The following is a 24,373-nucleotide window of genomic DNA, read 5'->3' as shown; positions in this document are numbered from 1 at the left end:
ACTAGACCCTGTCCCTGTTTATATTACACTAGACACTGTCTCTGTTTATATTACACGAGACCCTGTCTCTGTTTATATTTAGACCCTGTCTCTGTTTATATTACACTAGACTCTGTCCCTGTTTATATTACACTGGACCCTGTCTCTGTTTATATTACACTGGACCCTGTCTCTGTTTATATTACACTAGACCCTGTCTCTGTTTATATTACACTAGACCCTGTCTCTGTTTATATTACACTGGACCCTGTCTCTGTTTATATTACACTAGACCCTGTCCCTGTTTATATTACACTAGACCCTGTCTCTGTTTATATTACACTGGACCCTGTCTCTGTTTATATTACACTGGACCCTGTCTCTGTTTATATTACACTAGACCCTGTCCCTGTTTATATTACACTGGACCCTGTCTCTGTTTATATTACACTGGACCCTGTCTCTGTTTATATTACAATAGACCCTGTCTCTGTTTATATTACACTGGACCCTGTCCCTGTTTATATTACACTAGACCCTGTCTCTGTTTATATTACAATAGATCCTGCCTCTATTTATATTGCACTAGACCCTGCCCCTGTTTATATTACACTGGACACTGTCTCTGTTTATATTACACTGGCCCCTGTCTCAGTTTATATTACACTAAAACCTGTTTCTGTTTATATTACACTGGACCCTGTCCCTGTTTATATTACACTGGACCCTGTCTCTGTTTATATTACACGAGACCCTGTCCCTGTTTATATTACACTAGACCCTGTCTCTGTTTATATTTCACTAGACCCTGTCTCTGTTTATATTACACTGGACCCTGTCCCTGTTTATATTACACTAGACACTGTCTCTGTTTATATTACACGAGACCCTGTCTCTGTTAATATTACACTGGACCCGGTCTCTGTTTATATTACACTAGACCCTGTCCCTGTTTATATTACACTAGACACTGTCTCTGTTTATATTACACGAGACCCTGTCTCTGTTTATATTACACTGGACCCTGTCTCTGTTTATATTACACTGGACCCTGTCTCTGTTTATATTGCACTCGACCCTGTCCCTGTTTATATTACACTGGACGCTGTCTCTGTTTATATTACACTGCACCCTGTCCCTGTTTATATTACACTAGACCCTGTCCCTGTTTATATTACACTAGACACTGTCTCTGTTTATATTGCACTAGACCCTGTCCCTGTTTATATTACACTGGACCCTGTCTCTGTTTATATTACACTGCACCCTGTCTCTGTTTATATTACACTAGACTCTGTCCCTGTTTATATTACACTAGACACTGTATCTGTTTATATTACACGAGACCCTGTCTCTGTTTATATTACACTGGACCCTGTCTCTGTTTATATTACACTGGACCCTGTCCCTGTTTATATTACACTGCACCCTGTCTCTGTTTATATTACACAAGACCCTGTGTCTGTTTATATTACACTAGACCCTGTCTCTGTTTATATTACACTAGACCCTGTCTCTGTTTATATTACACTAGACCCTGTCTCTGTTGATATTACACTCGACCCTGTCTCTGTTTATATTACACTAGACCCTGTCTCTGTTTATATTACACTAGACCCTGTCCCTGTTTATATCACACTGGACCCTGTCTCTGTTTATATTACACTAGACCCTGTCTCTGTTTATATTACACTAGACCCTGTCTCTGTTTATATTACACTGGACCCTGTCTCTGTTTATATTACACTAGACTCTGTCTCTGTTTGTATTACACTAGACCCTGTCTCTGTTTATATTACACTACACCCTGTCCCTGTTTATTTTACACTAGACCCTGTCTCTGTTTATATTACACTCGGCCCTGTCCCTGTTTATATTACACTAGACCCTGTCTCTGTTTATATTACACTATACCCTGTCTCTGTTTATATTACACTAGACCCTGTCTCTGTTTATATTACACTAGGCCCTGTCTCTGTTTATATTACACTAGACCCTGTCTCTGTTTATATTACACTAGACCCTGTCTCTGTTTATATTACACTAGACCCTGTCTCTGTTCATATTACACTAGGCCCTGTCTCTGTTTATATTACACTAGACCCTGTCTCTGTTTATATTACACTAGACCCTGTCTCTGTTTATATTACAATAGATCCTGTCTCTATTTATATTACACTAGACCCTGTCCCTGTTTATATTACACTAGACCCTGTCCCTGTTTATATTACACTAGACCCTGTCTCTGTTTATATTACAATACATCCTGTCTCTATTTATATTACACTAGACCCTATCCCTGTTTATATTGCACCAGACCCTGTCCCAGTTTATATTACAATAGATCCTGCCTCTGTTTATATTACACGAGACCCTGTCTCTCTTTATATTACAATAGATCCTGCCTCTATTTATATTGCACTAGACCCTGCCCCTGTTTATATTACACTGGACACTGTATCTGTTTATATTACACTGGCCCCTGTCTCTTTTTATATTACACTAAAACCTGTTTCTGTTTATAATACACTGGACCCTGTCCCTGTTTATATTACACTGGACCCTGTCTCTGTTTATATTACACAAGACCCTGTCCCTGTTTATATTACACTAGACCCTGTCTCTGTTTATATTTCACTAGACCCTGTCTCTGTTTATATTACACTGGACCCTGTCCCTGTTTATATTACACTAGACACTGTCTCTGTTTATATTACACGAGACCCTGTCTCTGTTAATATTACACTGGACCCGGTCTCTGTTTATATTACACTAGACCCTGTCCCTGTTTATATTACACTAGACACTGTCTCTGTTTATATTACACTCGACCCTGTCTCTGTTTATATTACACTGGACCCTGTCTCTGTTTATATTACACTGGACCCTGTCTCTGTTTATATTGCACTAGACCCTGTCCCTGTTTATATTATACTGGACCCTGTCTCTGTTTATATTACACTGCACCCTGTCTCTGTTTATATTACACTAGACCCTGTCCCTGTTTATATTACACTAGACACTGTCTCTGTTTATATTACACTGGACCCTGTCTCTGCTTATATTACACTAGACCCTGTCTCTGTTTATATTACACTGGACCCTGTCTCTGTTTATATTACACTGGACCCTGTCTCTGTTTATATTACACGAGACTCTGTCCCTGTTTATATTACACTAGACCCTGTCTCTGTTTATATTACACTAGACCCTGTCTCTGTTTATATTACACTAGACCCTGTCTCTGTTTATATTACACTGGACCCGGTCTCTGTTTATATTACATTAGACCCTGTCCCTGTTTATATTACACTAGACCCTGTCTCTGTTTATATTACACGAGACCCTGTCTCTCTTTATATTACAATAGATCCTGTCTCTATTTATATTACAATAGATCCTGCCTCTGTGTATATTGCACTAGACCCTGTCTCTGTTTATATTACAATAGATCCTGCCTCTATTTATAATACACTAGACCCTGTCCCTGTTTATATTACACTGGACCCTGTCTCTGTTTATATTACACTAGACCCTGTCCCTATTTATATTACACTAGACACTGTCTCTGTTTATATTACACTGGCCCCTGTCTCTGTTTAAATTACACTAAAACCTGTTTCTGTTTATATTACACTGGACCCTGTCCCTGTTTATATTACACTGGACCCTGTCTCTGTTTATATTACACGAGACCCTGTCCCTGTTTATATTACACTAGACCCTGTCTCTGTTTATATTACACTGGACCCTGTCTCTGTTTATATTACACTGGACCCTGTCTCTGTTTATATTACACTAGACCCTGTCCCTGTTTATATTACACTAGACCCTGTCCCTGTTTATATTACACTAGACCCTGTCCCTGTTTATATTACACGAGACTCTGTCCCTGTTTATATTACACTAGACCCTGTCTCTGTTTATATTACACTAGACCCTGTCTCTGTTTATATTACACTAGACTCTGTCTCTGTTTATATTACACTAGACCCTGTCTCTGTTTATATTACACTAGACCCTGTCTCTGTTTATATTACACTAGACTCTGTCTCTGTTTATATTACAAGAGGCCCTGTCCCTGTTTATATTACACTAGACCCTGTCTCTGTTAATATTACACTAGATCCTGTCTCTGTTTATATTACACTTGACCCTGTCTCTGTTTATATTACACTAGACCCTGTCTCTGTTTATATTACACTAGGCCCTGTCTCTGTTTATATTACACTAGGCCCTGTCCCTGTTTATATTACACTAGACCCTGTCTCTCTTTATATTACAATAGATCCTGTCTCTATTTATATTACAATAGATCCTGCCTCTGTGTATATTGCACTAGACCCTGTCTCTGTTTATATTACAATAGATCCTGCCTCTATTTATAATACACTAGACCCTGTCCCTGTTTATATATTACACTAGACACTGTCTCTGTTTATATTACACTGGCCCCTGTCTCTGTTTATATTACACTAAAACCTGTTTCTGTTTATATTACACTGGACCCTGTCCCTGTTTATATTACACTGGACCCTGTCTCTGTTTATATTACACGAGACCCTGTCCCTGTTTATATTACACTAGACCCTGTCTCTGTTTATATTACACTGGACCCTGTCTCTGTTTATATTACACTAGACCCTGTCCCTATTTATATTACACTAGACACTGTCTCTGTTTATATTGCACTAGACCCCGTCCCTGTTTATATTACACTGGACCCTGTCTCTGTTTATATTACACTGCACCCTGTCTCTGTTTATATTACACTAGACCCTGTCCCTGTTTATATTACACTAGACACTGTCTCTGTTTATATTACACTGGACCCTGTCTCTGCTTATATTACACTAGACCCTGTCTCTGTTTATATTACACTGGACCCTGTCTCTGTTTATATTACACTGGACCCTGTCTCTGTTTATATTACACTGGACCCTGTCTCTGTTTATATTACACGAGACTCTGTCTCTGTTTATATTACACTAGACCCTGTCTCTGTTTATATTACACTAGACCCTGTCTCTGTTTATATTACACTGGACCCGGTCTCTGTTTATATTACACTAGACCCTGTCCCTGTTTATATTACACTAGACCCTGTCTCTGTTTATATTACACTAGACCCTGTCTCTCTTTATATTACAATAGATCATGTCTCTATTTATATTACAATAGATCCTGCCTCTGTGTATATTGCACTAGACCCTGTCTCTGTTTATATTACAATAGATCCTGCCTCTATTTATAATACACTAGACCCTGTCCCTGTTTATATTACACTGGACCCTGTCTCTGTTTATATTACACTAGACCCTGTCCCTATTTATATTACACTAGACACTGTCTCTGTTTATATTACACTGGCCCCTGTCTCTGTTTAAATTACACTAAAACCTGTTTCTGTTTATATTACACTGGACCCTGTCCCTGTTTATATTACACTGGACCCTGTCTCTGTTTATATTACACGAGACCCTGTCCCTGTTTATATTACACTAGACCCTGTCTCTGTTTATATTACACTGGACCCTGTCTCTGTTTATATTACACTGGACCCTGTCTCTGTTTATATTACACTAGACCCTGTCCCTGTTTATATTACACTAGACCCTGTCCCTGTTTATATTACACTAGACCCTGTCCCTGTTTATATTACACTAGACCCTGTCCCTGTTTATATTACACGAGACTCTGTCCCTGTTTATATTACACTAGACCCTGTCTCTGTTTATATTACACTAGACCCTGTCTCTGTTTATATTACACTAGACCCTGTCTCTGTTTATATTACACTGGACCCTGTCTCTGTTTATATTACACTAGACCCTGTCCCTGTTTATATTACACTAGACCCTGTCTCTGTTTATATTACACTAGACCCTGTCTCTGTTTATATTACACTAGACTCTGTCTCTGTTTATATTACACGAGGCCCTGTCCCTGTTTATATTACACTAGACCCTGTCTCTGTTAATATTACACTAGATCCTGTCTCTGTTTATATTACACTAGACCCTGTCTCTGTTTATATTACACTAGACCCTGTCTCTGTTTATATTACACTAGGCCCTGTCTCTGTTTATATTACACTAGGCCCTGTCCCTGTTTATATTACACTAGACCCTGTCTCTCTTTATATTACAATAGATCCTGTCTCTATTTATATTACAATAGATCCTGCCTCTGTGTATATTGCACTAGACCCTGTCTCTGTTTATATTACAATAGATCCTGCCTCTATTTATAATACACTAGACCCTGTCCCTGTTTATATTACACTAGACACTGTCTCTGTTTATATTACACTGGCCCCTGTCTCTGTTTATATTACACTAAAACCTGTTTCTGTTTATATTACACTGGACCCTGTCCCTGTTTATATTACACTGGACCCTGTCTCTGTTTATATTACACGAGACCCTGTCCCTGTTTATATTACACTAGACCCTGTCTCTGTTTATATTACACTGGACCCTGTCTCTGTTTATATTACACTGGACCCTGTCTCTGTTTATATTACACTAGACCCTGTCCCTGTTTATATTACACTCTACACTGTCTCTGTTTATATTACACGAGACCCTGTCTCTGTTTATATTACACTAGACCCTGTCTCTGTTTATATTGCACTGGACCCTGTCCCTGTTTATATTACACTGGACCCTGTCTCTGTTTACATTACACTATACTCTGTCTCTGTTTATATTACACTAGGCCCTGTCCAAGTTTATATTACACTAGACCCTGTCTCTGTTTATATTACACTGGATCCTGTCTCTGTTTATATTACACGAGACCCTGTCCCTGTTTATATTACACTAGACCCTGTCCCTGTTTATATTACACTCTACACTGTCTCTGTTTATATTACACGAGACCCTGTCTCTGTTTATATTACACTAGACCCTGTCTCTGTTTATATTACACTGGACCCTGTCTCTGTTTATATTACACTGGACCCTGTCTCTGTTTATATTGCACTGGACCCTGTCCCTGTTTATATTACACTGGACCCTGTCTCTGTTTACATTACACTATACTCTGTCTCTGTTTATATTACACTAGGCCCTGTCCAAGTTTATATTACACTAGACCCTGTCTCTGTTTATATTACACTGGACCCTGTCTCTGTTTATATTACACGAGACCCTGTCCCTGTTTATATTACACTAGACCCTGTCTCTGTTTATATTACACTAGACCCTGTCTCTGTTTATATTACACTAGACCCTGTCTCTTTTTACATTACACTAGACCCTGTCTCTGTTTACATTACACTATACTCTGTCTCTGTTTATATTACACTAGGCCCTGTCCCTGTTTATATTACACTAGACCCTGTCTCTGTTTATATTACAATAGATCCTGTCTCTATTTATATTACACTAGACCCTGTCCCTGTTTATATTACACTAGACCCTGTCCCTGTTTATATTACACTAGACCCTGTCTCTGTTTATATTACAATAGACACTGTCTCTGTTTATATTACACTAGACCCCGTCCCTGTTTATATTACACTGGACCCTGTCTCTGTTTATATTACACTGCACCCTGTCTCTGTTTATATTACACTAGACCCTGTCCCTGTTTATATTACACTAGACACTGTCTCTGTTTATATTACACTGGACCCTGTCTCTGCTTATATTACACTAGACCCTGTCTCTGTTTATATTACACTGGACCCTGTCTCTGTTTATATTACACTGGACCCTGTCTCTGTTTATATTACACTGGACCCTGTCTCTGTTTATATTACACGAGACCCTGTCCCTGTTTATATTACACTAGACCCTGTCTCTGTTTATATTACACTGGACTCTGTCTCTGCTTATATTACACTAGACCCTGTCTCTGTTTATATTACACTAGACCCTGTCTCTGTTTATATTACACTGGACCCTGTCTCTATTTATATTACACTAGACCCTGTCCCTGTTTATATTACACTAGACACTGTCTCTGTTTATATTACACTGGACCCTGTCTCTGCTTATATTACACTAGACCCTGTCTCTGTTTATATTACACTGGACCCTGTCTCTGTTTATATTACACTGGACCCTGTCTCTGTTTATATTACACTGGACCCTGTCTCTGTTTATATTACACGAGACCCTGTCTCTGTTTATATTACACTAGACTCTGTCTCTGTTTATATTACACTTGACCCTGTCTCTGTTAATATTACACTAGATCCTGTCTCTGTTTATATTACACTCGACCCTGTCTCTGTTTATATTACACTAGGCCCTGTCTCTGTTTATATTACACTAGGCCCTGTCTCTGTTTATATTACACTAGGCCCTGTCTCTGTTTATATTACACTAGGCCCTGTCCCTGTTTATATTACACTAGACCCTGTCTCTCTTTATATTACAATAGATCCTGTCTCTATTTATATTACAATAGATCCTGCCTCTGTGTATATTGCACTAGACCCTGTCTCTGTTTATATTACAATAGATCCTGCCTTTTTTATAATACACTAGACCCTGTCTCTGTTTATATTACACTAGACCCTGTCTCTGTTTATATTACACTAGACCCTGTCTCTGTTTATATTACACTGGACCCTGTCTCTGTTTATATTACACTAGAACATGTCCCTGTTTATATTACACTAGACCCTGTCTCTGTTTATATTACACTAGACCCTGTCTCTGTTTATATTACACTAGACTCTGTCTCTGTTTATATTACACTTGACCCTGTCTCTGTTAATATTACACTAGATCCTGTCTCTGTTTATATTACACTCGACCCTGTCTCTGTTTATATTACACTAGGCCCTGTCTCTGTTTATATTACACTAGGCCCTGTCTCTGTTTATATTACACTAGGCCCTGTCTCTGTTTATATTACACTAGGCCCTGTCCCTGTTTATATTACACTAGACCCTGTCTCTCTTTATATTACAATAGATCCTGTCTCTATTTATATTACAATAGATCCTGCCTCTGTGTATATTGCACTAGACCCTGTCTCTGTTTATATTACAATAGATCCTGCCTTTTTTATAATACACTAGACCCTGTCCCTGTTTATATTACACTAGACACTGTCTCTGTTTATATTACACTGGCCCCTGTCTCTGTTTATATTACACTAAAACCTGTTTCTGTTTATATTACACTGGACCCTGTCCCTGTTTAAATTACACTGGACCCTGTCTCTGTTTATATTACACGAGACCCTGTCCCTGTTTATATTACACTAGACCCTGTCTCTGTTTATATTACACTAGACCCTGTCTCTGTTTATATTACACTGGACCCTGTCTCTGTTTATATTACACTAGACCCTGTCCCTGTTTATATTACACTCTGCACTGTCTCTGTTTATATTACACGAGACCCTGTCTCTGTTTATATTACACTAGACCCTGTCTCTGTTTATATTACACTGGACCCTGTCTCTGTTCATATTACACTGGACCCTGTATCTGTTTATATTGCACTGGACCCTGTCCCTGTTTATATTACACTGGACCCTGTCTCTGTTTACATTACACTATACTCTGTCTCTGTTTATATTACACGAGGCCCTGTCCAAGTTTATATTACACTAGACCCTGTCTCTGTTTATATTACACTGGACCCTGTCTCTGTTTATATTACACGAGACCCTGTCCCTGTTTATATTACACTAGACCATGTCTCTGTTTATATTACACTAGACCCTGTCTCTGTTTATATTACACTAGACCCTGTCTCTTTTTATATTACACTAGACCCTGTCTCTGTTTATATTACACTAGGCCCTGTCCCTGTTTATATTACACTAGACCCTGTCTCTGTTTATATTACAATAGATCCTGTCTCTATTTATATTACACTAGACCCTGTCCCTGTTTATATTACACTAGACCCTGTCCCTGTTTATATTACACTAGACCCTGTCTCTGTTTATATTACAATAGATCCTGTCTCTATTTATATTACACTAGACCCTGTCCCTGTTTACATTACAATAGATCCTGCCTCTGTTTATATTGCACTAGACCCTGTCTCTGTTTATATTACACTCGACCCTGTCCCTGTTTATATTACACTAGACCCTGTCCCTGTTTATATTACAATAGATCCTGCCTCTGTTTATATTGCACTGGACCCTGTCTCTGTTTATATTACACTGCACCCTGTCTCTGTTTATATTACACTAGACCCTGTCCCTGTTTATATTACACTAGACCCTGTCCCTGTTTATATTACACTAGACCCTGTCTCTGTTTATATTACACTGCACCCTGTCTCTGTTTATATTACACTAGACCCTGTCCCTGTTTATATTACACTAGACCCTGTCCCTATTTATATTACACTAGACACTGTCTCTGTTTATATTACACTAGACCCCGTCCCTGTTTATATTACACTGGACCCTGTCTCTGTTTATATTACACTGCACCCTGTCTCTGTTTATATTACACGAGACCCTGTCTCTGTTTATATTACACTGGACCCTGTCTCTGCTTATATTACACTAGACCCTGTCTCTGTTTATATTACACTGGACCCTGTCTCTGTTTATATTACACTGGACCCTGTCTCTGTTTATATTACACTGGACCCTGTCTCTGTTTATATTACACGAGACCCTGTCCCTGTTTATATTACACTAGACCCTGTCTCTGTTTATATTACACTGGACTCTGTCTCTGCTTATATTACACTAGACCCTGTCTCTGTTTATATTACACTAGACCCTGTCTCTGTTTATATTACACTGGACCCTGTCTCTATTTATATTACACTAGACCCTGTCCCTGTTTATATTACACTAGACCCTGTCTCTGTTTATATTACACTGGACTCTGTCTCTGCTTATATTACACTAGACCCTGTCTCTGTTTATATTACACTAGACCCTGTCTCTGTTTATATTGCACTGGACCCTGTCTCTGTTTATATTACACTCGATCCTGTCTCTGTTTATATTACACTAAAACCTGTTTCTGTTTATATTACACTGGACCCTGTCCCTGTTTATATTACACTGGACCCTGTCTCTGTTTATATTACACGAGACCCTGTCCCTGTTTATATTACACTAGACCCTGTCTCTGTTTATATTTCACTAGACCCTGTCTCTGTTTATATTACACTGGACCCTGTCCCTGTTTATATTACACTAGACACTGTCTCTGTTTATATTACACGAGACCCTGTCTCTGTTAATATTACACTGGACCCGGTCTCTGTTTATATTACACTAGACCCTGTCCCTGTTTATATTACACTAGACACTGTCTCTGTTTATATTACACGAGACCCTGTCTCTGTTTATATTACACTGGACCCTGTCTCTGTTTATATTACACTGGACCCTGTCTCTGTTTATATTGCACTAGACCCTGTCCCTGTTTATATTACACTGGACCCTGTCTCTGTTTATATTACACTGCACCCTGTCCCTGTTTATATTACACTAGACCCTGTCCCTGTTTATATTACACTAGACACTGTCTCTGTTTATATTGCACTAGACCCTGTCCCTGTTTATATTACACTGGACCCTGTCTCTGTTTATATTACACTGCACCCTGTCTCTGTTTATATTACACTAGACTCTGTCCCTGTTTATATTACACTAGACACTGTCTCTGTTTATATTACACGAGACCCTGTCTCTGTTTATATTACACTGGACCCTGTCTCTGTTTATATTACACTGGACCCTGTCCCTGTTTATATTACACTGCACCCTGTCTCTGTTTATATTACACAAGACCCTGTGTCTGTTTATATTACACTAGACCCTGTCTCTGTTTATATTACACGAGACCCTGTCCCTGTTTATATTACACTAGACCCTGTCTCTGTTTATATTACACTAGACCCTGTCTCTGTTTATATTACACTAGACCCTGTCTCTGTTTATATTACACTAGACCCTGTCCCTGTTTATATTACACTGGACCCTGTCTCTGTTTATATTACACTAGACCCTGTCTCTGTTTATATTACACTTTACCCTGTCTCTGTTTATATTACACTAGACCCTGTCTCTGTTTATATTACACTGGACCCTGTCTCTGTTTATATTACACTAGACTCTGTCTCTGTTTATATTACACTAGACCCTGTCTCTGTTTATATTACACTACACCCTGTCCCTGTTTATTTCACACTAGACCCTGTCTCTGTTTATATTACACTAGGCCCTGTCCCTGTTTATATTACACTAGACCCTGTCTCTGTTTATATTACACTAGACCCTGTCTCTGTTTATATTACACTAGACCCTGTCTCTGTTTATATTACACTAGGCCCTGTCTCTGTTTATATTACACTAGACCCTGTCTCTGTTTATATTACACTAGACCCTGTCTCTGTTTATATTACACTAGACCCTGTCTCTGTTTATATTACACTAGACCCTGTCTCTGTTTATATTACAATAGATCCTGTCTCTATTTATATTACACTAGACCCTGTCCCTGTTTATATTACACTAGACCCTGTCCCTGTTTATATTACACTGGACCCTGTCTCTGTTTATATTACACTGCACCCTGTCTCTGTTTATATTACACTAGACTCTGTCTCTGTTTATATTACACTAGACCCTGTCTCTGTTTATATTACACTAGACCCTGTCTCTGTTTATATTACACTAGACCCTGTCTCTGTTTATATTACACTAGACCCTGTCTCTGTTTATATTACACTAGACCCTGTCTCTGTTTATATTACACTAGGCCCTGTCTCTGTTTATATTACACTGGACCCTGTCTCTGTTTATATTGCACTAGACCCTGTCCCTGTTTATATTATACTGGACCCTGTCTCTGTTTATATTACACTGCACCCTGTCCCTGTTTATATTACACTAGACCCTGTCCCTGTTTATATTACACTAGACACTGCCTCTGTTTATATTGCACTAGACCCCGTCCCTGTTTATATTACACTGGACCCTGTCTCTGTTTATATTACACTGCACCCTGTCTCTGTTTATATTACACTAGACCCTGTCCCTGTTTATATTACACTAGACACTGTCTCTGTTTATATTACACGAGACCCTGTCTCTGTTTATATTACACTGGACCCTGTCTCTGTTTATATTACACTGGACCCTGTCCCTGTTTATATTACACTAGACCCTGTCCCTGTTTATATTACACGAGACTCTGTCCCTGTTTATATTACACTAGACCTTGTCTCTGTTTATATTACACGAGACCCTGTCTCTGTTTATATTACACTAGACCCTGTCTCTGTTTATATTACACTGGACCCTGTCTCTGTTTATATTACACTAGACCCTGTCCCTGTTTATATTACACTAGACCCTGTCTCTGTTTATATTACACTAGACCCTGTCTCTGTTTATATTACACTAGACTCTGTCTCTGTTTATATTACACGAGGCCCTGTCCCTGTTTATATTACACTAGACCCTGTCTCTGTTAATATTACACTAGATCCTGTCTCTGTTTATATTACACTAGACCCTGTCTCTGTTTATATTACACTAGACCCTGTCTCTGTTTATATTACACTAGGCCCTGTCTCTGTTTATATTACACTAGGCCCTGTCCCTGTTTATATTACACTAGACCCTGTCTCTCTTTATATTACAATAGATCCTGTCTCTATTTATATTACAATAGATCCTGCCTCTGTGTATATTGCACTAGACCCTGTCTCTGTTTATATTACAATAGATCCTGCCTCTATTTATAATACACTAGACCCTGTCCCTGTTTATATTACACTAGACACTGTCTCTGTTTATATTACACTGGCCCCTGTCTCTGTTTATATTACACTAAAACCTGTTTCTGTTTATATTACACTGGACCCTGTCCCTGTTTATATTACACTGGACCCTGTCTCTGTTTATATTACACGAGACCCTGTCCCTGTTTATATTACACTAGACCCTGTCTCTGTTTATATTACACTGGACCCTGTCTCTGTTTATATTACACTAGGCCCTGTCCAAGTTTATATTACACTAGACCCTGTCTCTGTTTATATTACACTGGACCCTGTCTCTGTTTATATTACACTGGACCCTGTCTCTGTTTATATTACACTGGACCCTGTCTCTGTTTATATTACACGAGACACTGTCCCTGTTTATATTACACTAGACCCTGTCTCTGTTTATATTACACTAGATCCTGTCTCTGTTTATATTACACTCGACCCTGTCTCTGTTTATATTACACTAGACCCTGTCTCTGTTTATATTACACTAGGCCCTGTCTCTGTTTATATTACACTAGACCCTGTCTCTGTTTATATTACACTAGGCCCTGTCTCTGTTTATATTACACTTGGCCCTGTCCCTGTTTATATTACACTAGACCCTGTCTCTCTTTATATTACAATAGATCCTGTCTCTATTTATATTACAATAGATCCTGCCTCTGTGTATATTGCACTAGACCCTGTCTCTGTTTATATTACAATAGATCCTGCCTTTTTTATAATACACTAGACCCTGTCCCTGTTTACATTACACTAGACACTGTCTCTGTTTATATTACACTGGCCCCTGTCTCTGTTTATATTACACTAAAACCTGTTTCTGTTTATATTACACTGGACCCTGTCCCTGTTTATATTACACTGGACCCTGTCTCTGTTTATATTACACGAGACCCTGTCCCTGTTTATATTACACTAGACCCTGTCTCTGTTTATATTACACTAGACCCTGTCTCTGTTTATATTACACTGGACCCTGTCTCTGTTTATATTACACTAGACCCTGTCCCTGTTTATATTACACTCTACACTGTCTCTGTTTATATTACACGAGACCCTGTCTCTGTTTATATTACACTAGACCCTGTCTCTGTTTATATTACACTGGACCCTGTCTCTGTTTATATTACACTGGACCCTGTCTCTGTTTATATTGCACTGGACCCTGTCCCTGTTTATATTACACTGGACCCTGTCTCTGTTTACATTACACTATACTCTGTCTCTGTTTATATTACACTAGGCCCTGTCCAAGTTTATATTACACTAGACCCTGTCTCTGTTTATATTACACTGGACCCTGTCTCTGTTTATATTACACTAGACCCTGTCTCTTTTTACATTACACTAGACCCTGTCTCTGTTTATATTACACTAGGCCCTGTCCCTGTTTATATTACACTAGACCCTGTCTCTGTTTATATTACAATAGATCCTGTCTCTATTTATATTACACTAGACCCTGTCCCTGTTTATATTACACTAGACCCTGTCCCTGTTTATATTACACTAGACCCTGTCTCTGTTTATATTACAATAGATCCTGTCTCTATTTATATTACACTAGACCCTGTCCCTGTTTACATTACAATAGATCCTGCCTCTGTTTATATTGCACTAGACCCTGTCTCTGTTTATATTACACTCGACCCTGTCCCTGTTTATATTACACTAGACCCTGTCCCTGTTTATATTACAATAGATCCTGCCTCTGTTTATATTGCACTGGACCCTGTCTCTGTTTATATTACACTAGACCCTGTCCCTGTTTATATTACACTAGACCCTGTCTCTGTTTATATTACACTCGACCCTGTCCCTGTTTATATTACACTAGACCCTGTCCCTGTTTATATTACAATAGATCCTGCCTCTGTTTATATTACACTGCACCCTGTCTCTGTTTATATTACACTAGACCCTGTCCCTGTTTATATTACACTAGACCCTGTCCCTGTTTATATTACACTAGACCCTGTCTCTGTTTATATTACACTGCACCCTGTCTCTGTTTATATTACACTAGACCCTGTCCCTGTTTATATTACACTAGACCCTGTCCCTATTTATATTACACTAGACACTGTCTCTGTTTATATTACACTAGACCCCGTCCCTGTTTATATTACACTGGACCCTGTCTCTGTTTATATTACACTGCACCCTGTCTCTGTTTATATTACACTAGACCCTGTCTCTGTTTATATTACACTGGACCCTGTCTCTGCTTATATTACACTAGACCCTGTCTCTGTTTATATTACACTGGACCCTGTCTCTGTTTATATTACACTGGACCCTGTCTCTGTTTATATTACACTGGACCCTGTCTCTGTTTATATTACACGAGACCCTGTCCCTGTTTATATTACACTAGACCCTGTCTCTGTTTATATTACACTGGACTCTGTCTCTGCTTATATTACACTAGACCCTGTCTCTGTTTATATTACACTAGACCCTGTCTCTGTTTATATTACACTGGACCCTGTCTCTATTTATATTACACTAGACCCTGTCCCTGTTTATATTACACTAGACCCTGTCTCTGTTTATATTACACTGGACTCTGTCTCTGCTTATATTACACTAGACCCTGTCTCTGTTTATATTACACTAGACCCTGTCTCTGTTTATATTGCACTGGACCCTGTCTCTGTTTATATTACACTCGATCCTGTCTCTGTTTATATTACACTAGATCATGTCTCTGTTTATATTACACTCGGCCCTGTCTCTGTTTATATTACACCAGACCCTGTCTCTGTTTATATTACACTGGACCCTGTCTCTGTTTATATTACACTGGACCCTGTCTCTGTTTATATTACACTAGACCCTGTCCCTGTTTATATTACACTAGACCCTGTCTCTGTTTATATTACACTAGATCCTGTCCCTGTTTATATTACACTGGACCCTGTCTGTTTATATTACACTAGACCCTGTCCCTGTTTATATTACACTAGAAGCTGTCCCTGTTTATATTACACTAGACCCTGTCCCTGTTTATATTACACTAGACCCTGTCTCTGTTTATATTACACTGGACCCTGTCCCTGTTTATATTACACTAGACCCTGTCTCTGTTTATATTACACTAGACCCTGTCTCTGTTTATATTACACTAGGCCCTGTCCCTGTTTATATTACACTAGACCCTGACTTGTTTATATTACACTGGACCCTGTCTATGTTTATATTACACTAGGCCCTGTCTCTGTTTATATTGCACTAGACCCTGTCTATGTTTATATTACACGAGGCCCTGTCTCTTTTTATATTACACTCGACCCTGTCTCTGTTTATATTACACTCGGCCCTGTCTCTGTTTATATTACACTAGACCCTGTCTCTGTTTATATTACACTAGACCCTGTCCCTGTTTATATTACACTAGACCCTGTCCCTGTTTATATTACACTAGACCATGTCTCTGTTTATATTACACTAGACCCTGTCTCTGTTTATATTACACTAGACCATGTCCCTGTTTATATTACACTGGACCCTGTCTCTGTTTATATTACACTGGACCCTGTCTCTGTTTATATTACACGAGACTCTGTCCCTGTTTATATTACACTAGACCCTGTCTCTGTTTATATTACACTAGACCCTGTCTCTGTTTATATTACACTGGACCCTGTCTCTGTTTATATTACACTAGAACCTGTCCCTGTTTATATTACACTAGACCCTGTCTCTGTTTATATTACACTAGACCCTGTCTCTGTTTATATTACACTAGACCCTGTCTCTGTTTATATTACACTAGACCCTGTCTCTGTTTATATTACACTAGACTCTGTCTCTGTTTATATTACACGAGGCCCTGTCCCTGTTTATATTACACTAGACCCTGTCTCTGTTAATATTACACTAGATCCTGTCTCTGTTTATATTACACTCGACCCTGTCTCTGTTTATATTACACTAGACCCTGTCTCTGTTTATATTACACTAGACCCTGTCTCTGTTTATATTACACTAGACTCTGTCTCTGTTTATATTACACGAGGCCCTGTCCCTGTTTATATTACACTAGACCCTGTCTCTGTTTATATTACACTAGACAGTTTCTCTGTTTATAAATAGAGATATAGAGTACAAAAGCGTGGATATTATGATGAACCTGTACAAAACACTGGAGTATTGTGCCCAATTCTGGGCACCGCACTTTAGGAAGGATGTGAACATCTTAGAGAGGATGTAGAAAAGATTTACAAGAATGATTCCAGGGATGAGGGACTGCAGTTACCTGGACAGACTGGAGAAGCTGGGGTTGCTATGGGGATCGAGTATAAAAGCAGAGAAGTCCTGCTCGAACTGTACAAGGTATTGGTGAGGCCACACCTGGAGTACTGCGTACAGTTTTGGTCTCCGTATTTAAGGAACTATATACTTTTATTGGAGGCAGTTCAGAAAAAGTTCACTAGGTTAATTCCTGAGATGAAGGGGATATCTTATGAAGAAAGGTTGAGTAGGTTGGGCCTATACTCATTGGAGAATGAGATGTGATCTTATTGAAACATATAAGATACTGAGGGAGCTCGAGAGGATGTTTCCACTCATGGGGGAATTTAGAACTAGTGGGCATAGTTTCAGAATAAGGGATCGCTAATTTAAAACTGAGATGAGGGGGAATTTCTTTTCTCAGAGGGTTATAAATCTGTGGAATTCTCTGCCCCAGGTTGCTGTGGAGCCTAGGTCATTGAATATATTTAAGGTGGAGATAGACAGATTTTTGAGGGATAAGGGAAGAAAGGGTTATGGGGAGTGGGCAGGGAAGTGGAGCTGAGTCCATGATCAGATCAGCCATGATCTTATTGAATGGTGGAGCAGGCTCGAGGGGCCAAATGGCCGACTCCTGCTCCTATTTCTTATGTTCTCCTTGGAGCAGGGAAGATTGAGAGGAGATTTGATCGAGGTGTTCAAAATCATGAGGGGTCTTGCCAGAGGAGATAGAGAGAAACTGTTCCCATTGGCAGAAGGGTCGAGAACCAGAGGACACAGATTTAAGGGATTGGCAAAAGAACCAAAGGCGACACAAGAAAAACCCTTTTTGAGTAGCGAGTGATTAATATCCGGAATGCACGGCCTGAGAGGGTGGTGGAGGCAGACTCAATCACGGCTTTCAAAAGGGAATTGGATAAATACCTGAGAGAAAACATGAGCAGGGCTGTGGGGTAAGGGCGGGGGAGTGGGACTAGCTGAGGTGCTCTTGCAGAGAGCCGGCACGGGCTCGACGGGCCGAATGGTCATGTTCCGTGCTGTAACCATTCTCTGATTCTATGGTTCTAACTCTCTCAGCACAAGCCTCTATTCCCTTCTCCCTCATATACTGAACCTAAGTGCATCGATACTGGAAACACAGAGAGACCAATCCAGAGCCGCTCTGTATCAGGGTGGGCACTGGATACGGAAGTCGCTCCTTGGCCTCCTGTGTGGGTCTGTGTGTTGCATCAGTTTGAGCTGGAATGGAGAGGGGGGAGAAGCTGCTGGGTTTCACCCCCAGTACCTCTGAGCCCAGTCGGGCCCAACAATTTCCGATGAGAGACTGTCAACTGCGGTGGATTCTAGGGGAGATTACTGTCCTCACAATGTAGAAGAGTATTGTTTTAGGAACAAGTATTTCTGTAGAGGCTTTCAATGTACAGATTTGTTTTAATCCATTCTTGGGATGTGGGTGTCGCTAGTAAGGCCAGAATATATTTCCAATTTCCATTTGCCCCTTGACAAGGTGATGTGGGCCTTCTCGAACCGCTGCAGTCCGTGTGGTGAAGGTCCTCCCACAATGCTGTTAGGTGAGGAGTTCCAGGATTTTCACCCAGTGACGATGTAGGAACGGTGATATATGCCCAAGTCAGGATGTGAGACTTGGAGGGGAACTTGGAGGTGATGGATTTCCCATGCACCTGCTGCCCCGGTCCATCTAGGTGGTAGAGGTTGTGGGTTTGGGAGGTTCTTTCAAAGTTCTGGTCGAGTTGCAGATGTATAAAGTCCCTCACCTGGCCACCTCTCTCTCCTCCCATAGAGGCCAGAGTCTTGTGTAGGCCCAGACCGGGTGGTGGGTTCCCTTCCCTGAAGGACATTAGTGACCAGTTGGGTTTTTATGACAATCCGACAGCTTTCAGGGTCACTTTTTTTCTGCAGACGGCCGCACAAATAAGCAGGTTCATTCAGCTCAATTTCACAACCTGCCTTTGTGTTTTTGTGGGTTCTCTCTCACCCAACTTTTTCCTGTTTGAAATTCTCTTTACAGGGTATTAAAAGGGGAGGATTTGTCGACCAAAGGTTCAAAACAAACATCACAATAAGATCTGACGGAGTCACTTGATTCATCGGGAACGGAGTATCATCGGCCTTTGACCATGGAAGCAAAAAGCACTGTTCACAGCGGGGAGAAACAGTACACGTGCTGTGTGTGTGGACAAGGCTTCAGCCGATATTCTAACCTGGAGAGACACAAGTGCAGTCACACTGGGGAGAAACCGTGTAAATGTGGGGACTGTGGGAAAGGTTTCAACTCCCCATCCCAGCTGGAAACACATCGGCGAGTTCACACTGGGGAGAGGCCGTTCACCTGCTCCGGGTGTGGGAAGGGATTCACTCAGTCATCCAGCCTGCTGATACACCAGCGAGTTCATACTGGGGAGAGGCCGTTCACCTGCTCCGTGTGTGGGAAGGGATTCACTCAGTCATCCAGCCTGCTGAAACACCAGCGAATTCACACTGGGGAGAGACCGTTCACCTGCTCAGAGTGTGGGAAGGGATTCACTCAGTTATACAACCTGCTGGCACACCAGCGAGTTCACACTGGGGAGAGGCCATTCACCTGCTCTGAGTGTGGGAAGGGATTCACTCAGTCATCCAGCCTGCTGACACACCAGCGAGTTCACGCCGGGGAGAGGCCATTTACCTGCTCAGAATGTGGGAAGGGATTCACTCAGTCATGCACCCTGCTAATACACCAGCGAATTCACACTGGGGAGAGACCGTTCACCTGCTCTGTGTGTGGGAAGGGATTCACTCGGTCATCCCACCTGCTGATGCACCAGCGAGTTCACACTGGGGAGAGGCCGTTCACCTGCCCTGAATGTGGGAAGGGATTCACTCGGTCAACCACCCTGCTAATACACCAGCGAATTCACACGGGGGAGAAGCTGTTCACCTGCTCTGTGTGTGGGAAGGGATTCACTCGGTCATCCTACCTGCTGAGACACCAGCAAGTTCACAAGTGACTGCAGGGGTTGGAATCTGCTGTTATTGTTGCTGTTAATCACATCCCGACTGAACCATGTTCATTCTGACAGTTGGGGTTTGTTTCTGCTGATGTTAATAACCCTATAACTGGGCTGGAGTTTAATATTTGGGAAATATACAAATAAATCATTTTTGCTTTCAACACATTGCTGTAGATTTTTGTCTTTCCCACCCGAGTGTTTAGCATCACCTGTCTGGGGCTCAGAGAGGACAATCTGGGGGGAGGATCGTATGGGGGGAGAACTTCAGTCTGGACACAGTTCTTCAGGGTCACACAGAGGGCCAAACGGGACTTTGGTCTTTCTCATCTCTCTTCACTGACAGCAAAGTCGCCGTGTGGGTTAATCTTGATGCGTGTAAGGTGCGAATGATATCCACCCAAGGGTGTTTAAAGAGATGGGATGGGTGCTCTGTCAGCCCCTTGCCCATATCTCCAACAGCTCAGTAGAGTCATGGGTTGTTCCCTGAGATTGGAAGGTAGCACATGTAGTTCCCATTTTCCAAATTGGGCACAAGTCTGAGCTCGGGAACTGAAGGCCCATCAACGTGACCTCGATCACCGGGAAGGTGCTCGAAGGGATCCTGAGAGATGCTGTTTTCCATCATGGGGAAAGGGAAGGGGCCATTAGAGATACTGAACATGGATTCCGGTAAACATGGTCATCTCTTACAAACTAGCTTGAGTTTGTAAAGAAGTTGTTAGGTTGGTGGATGGGGGAATCCGGTTAACATTGTCTACCTCAGGGTGTCAAACTCATTTTCTACGGTGGGCTTGATCCAATATCCTGGCACTTGGCCATGGGCCACATTCAGCAAAAGCTATTAAAATAGGAATAAATGAAGATAAACTACATCGGAATTTACATTTAGATTGTATTTACTGCCGCTGTTCCCGAGCCCTGCCACCTCTTAGCTTGATTTCCAAATCTGTAGATGGATCAAAACTTGGAAGTATAGTGAATGTTGAGGAGGATGGTGATAGACTTCAGGAGGACAGACAGGCTGGTGAACTGGGCGGACACGTGGCAGATGAAACTTCACACAGAAAAGTTTGAAGCGATACATTTTGGGAGGAAGAACAAGGAGAGGCAATATAAACTAAAGGGTACAATTTTAAAGGGGGTGCATGAACAGAGAGACCAAGGGGTCTATGCGCACAAATCATTGAAGGGGGCAGGGCAGGTCGAGAGAGCAGTTTAAAAATGCTTACAGGATCCTGGGCATCACAGAGGCAGAGATTACAAAAGCACGGATATTATGGTGAACCTCTATAAAATACAGGTTCGGCCTCAACTGGAGTATTGTGTCCAATTCTGGGCACCGCATTTTAGAAAGTATGTGGAGGCCTTAGAGAGGGTGCAGAAAAGATTTGATTGATTCCAGGGATGAGGGACTTTAGTTACTTGGATAGACTGGAGAAGCTGGGATTGTTCTCCTGGGAGCAGAGAAGATTGAGAGGAGATTTGATCGAGATGGTCAAAATCATGAGTGGTCTGGCCAGAGGAGATAGAACCTGTTCCCACTGGCGGAAGGGTCGCGAACCAGAGGACACAGATTGAAGGTGATGGGCAGAAGAACCAAGGGCGACGTCAGAAAAACCCTTTTTGCGCAGCGAGTGGTCAGTATCTGGAATGCAGCCGGAAAGGGAGGTGGAGGCCGATCCAGTCACAGCTTCCACAAGGGAGCAGGATACGTCCGAGAAGGAGAGAGGTTTGTGGGGATCCGGGGAAAGAGCGGGGGAGTGGGACCAGCTAAACGTTCTTGCAGAGAGCCGGCACGGGCTCGATGGGCCAAATGGCTGTAACCACTCTCTGATTGTAAAGGTTTATGAAAAAGCTGTTGCCCATGATGCTCCATGTTCTGGGCACTTGGACCCAGTGAGGAACAGAGACCCTGAAGCCCCGCCCACTGTGGCCCGCAAGCCCCGCCCACTGTGGCCTGCAAGCTCCACCCACCCAGGCTCAGCCCCGCCCACTGGGGGGGCCCTCAAGCCCCACCCACCCGGGCTCAGCCCCGCCCACTGGGGGGAGCCCTGCCCACCTGGGCTCAGCCCCGCCCACTGGGGGGAGCCCTGCCCACCTTTGCTCAGCCCCGCCCACTGGGGGAGCCCTGCCCACCCGGGCTCAGCCCCGCCCACTGGGAGCCACAAGCCCCTGTCCCTCACATACTTGGATTGTCGTGAGTTTCTGTCCAGGACTCACACTGAAGGCTTTTGTCAACTGGTGTTCCAGGCTGTGAGAGAAGAGGGGCAGCATTTACAGAACAAAGTCCCAGCCCACATCACACCCAGGTCTCACACAGTCACTGCATTCACCAGGGCCCCAATATCATCGGGCTCCGAGTGTGGAAGGGCAAATGTGTGTCTGTTCTGTGTGTGGGCAAAGATTTCAAACATCAGTGTGACTGCAAAAGCCCCGACAAACACACACCCCCGAGTGAGAGTGTTCCAGTGCAGCGACTGTGGAAAGGGCTTTAACCAGTTACCCAGCCTGAAAAAACATTGCACCATTCACAGCGGGGAGAAACCGTACACGTGTTGTGTGTGGACCAGGCTTCAACTGATCATCCAACCTGGAGAGACACAAGGACACCGGCACCACGGAGAAACCGTGGAAATGTGGGGACTGTGGGAAGGGATTCCATTCCCCATCGCAGCTGGAAACTCATCGACGCAGTCACACCAGGGAGGCCATTCAGTTGCTCTCGCTGTCTGAAGACTTTCAAAGAATCATCGAACCTGTTGAAACACCAGCAAATGTACACTGACAAGAGATCATTTAGGTGCTGTCACTGTGCAAAGATATTTGCTGACTCATCCACCCCACTGAAACACCAGTGAGTTCACACCAGGTAAAGATGGTTCACCTGCTCCATATGTGGGAGGGGAGTCACTCGTTCATCTAACCTGCTGGCCCTCAAGTGAGTTCACACTGGGAGGAGGCCATTCTCCTGCTGCGTGTGTGGGATGAGATTCACTCCGTCATCCAACCTCCGGACACACCAGCTCGTTCACACTGATAATAGATCTTTTAAACGTTCTGACTGTGAGAAGAGCTTTAAAAGCACAAAGGAACTGTTGACACACCAGCGAATTCACACTGGGGAGATGCCGTTGACCTGCCCCGAGTGTGGGAAGGGATTCACTAATTTATCCAACCTGCTGAGGCACCAACCACCGAGTTCACAAGTGAGTACAGGGGTTGGATTCTGCTGTTATTGTTGCTGCTAATCATATCCACGACTCAACCATGTTCATTCGGGCAGTAAGGTGTTAGGTAAAGCTGATGTTAGTAACCCCTATAACTGGGACGGAGTTTATTCTGTATCAATGTCCAATAAATCAGGTTTGTGTCCCACACACGCAGTGTGCTGAGTCCTTGATGTCTCGACAA

General features: G+C 41.8%; 1 protein-coding gene across 1 annotated transcript in view; it reads left to right on the top strand.

Annotated features, from left to right (window-relative positions):
* LOC139260397 (zinc finger protein 229-like) overlaps window positions 1-21,087 on the top strand; it is a 28,695-nt gene extending 7,608 nt beyond the window's left edge. The window contains exon 3 of the mRNA XM_070876963.1: window positions 19,981-21,087. Coding sequence (XP_070733064.1) covers window positions 20,090-20,959 — 870 coding nt within the window. The 5' untranslated portion in view covers window positions 19,981-20,089 and the 3' untranslated portion in view covers window positions 20,960-21,087. The remainder of the gene's footprint in view (window positions 1-19,980) is intronic.
* The last annotated feature ends 3,286 nt before the right edge of the window (window positions 21,088-24,373 follow it).

The sequence above is a fragment of the Pristiophorus japonicus genome, chromosome 3 (assembly GCF_044704955.1).
Source record: "Pristiophorus japonicus isolate sPriJap1 chromosome 3, sPriJap1.hap1, whole genome shotgun sequence".
NCBI lineage: Eukaryota > Metazoa > Chordata > Chondrichthyes > Pristiophoridae > Pristiophorus > Pristiophorus japonicus.
This window is presented reverse-complemented; position numbering and strand designations above follow the sequence as displayed.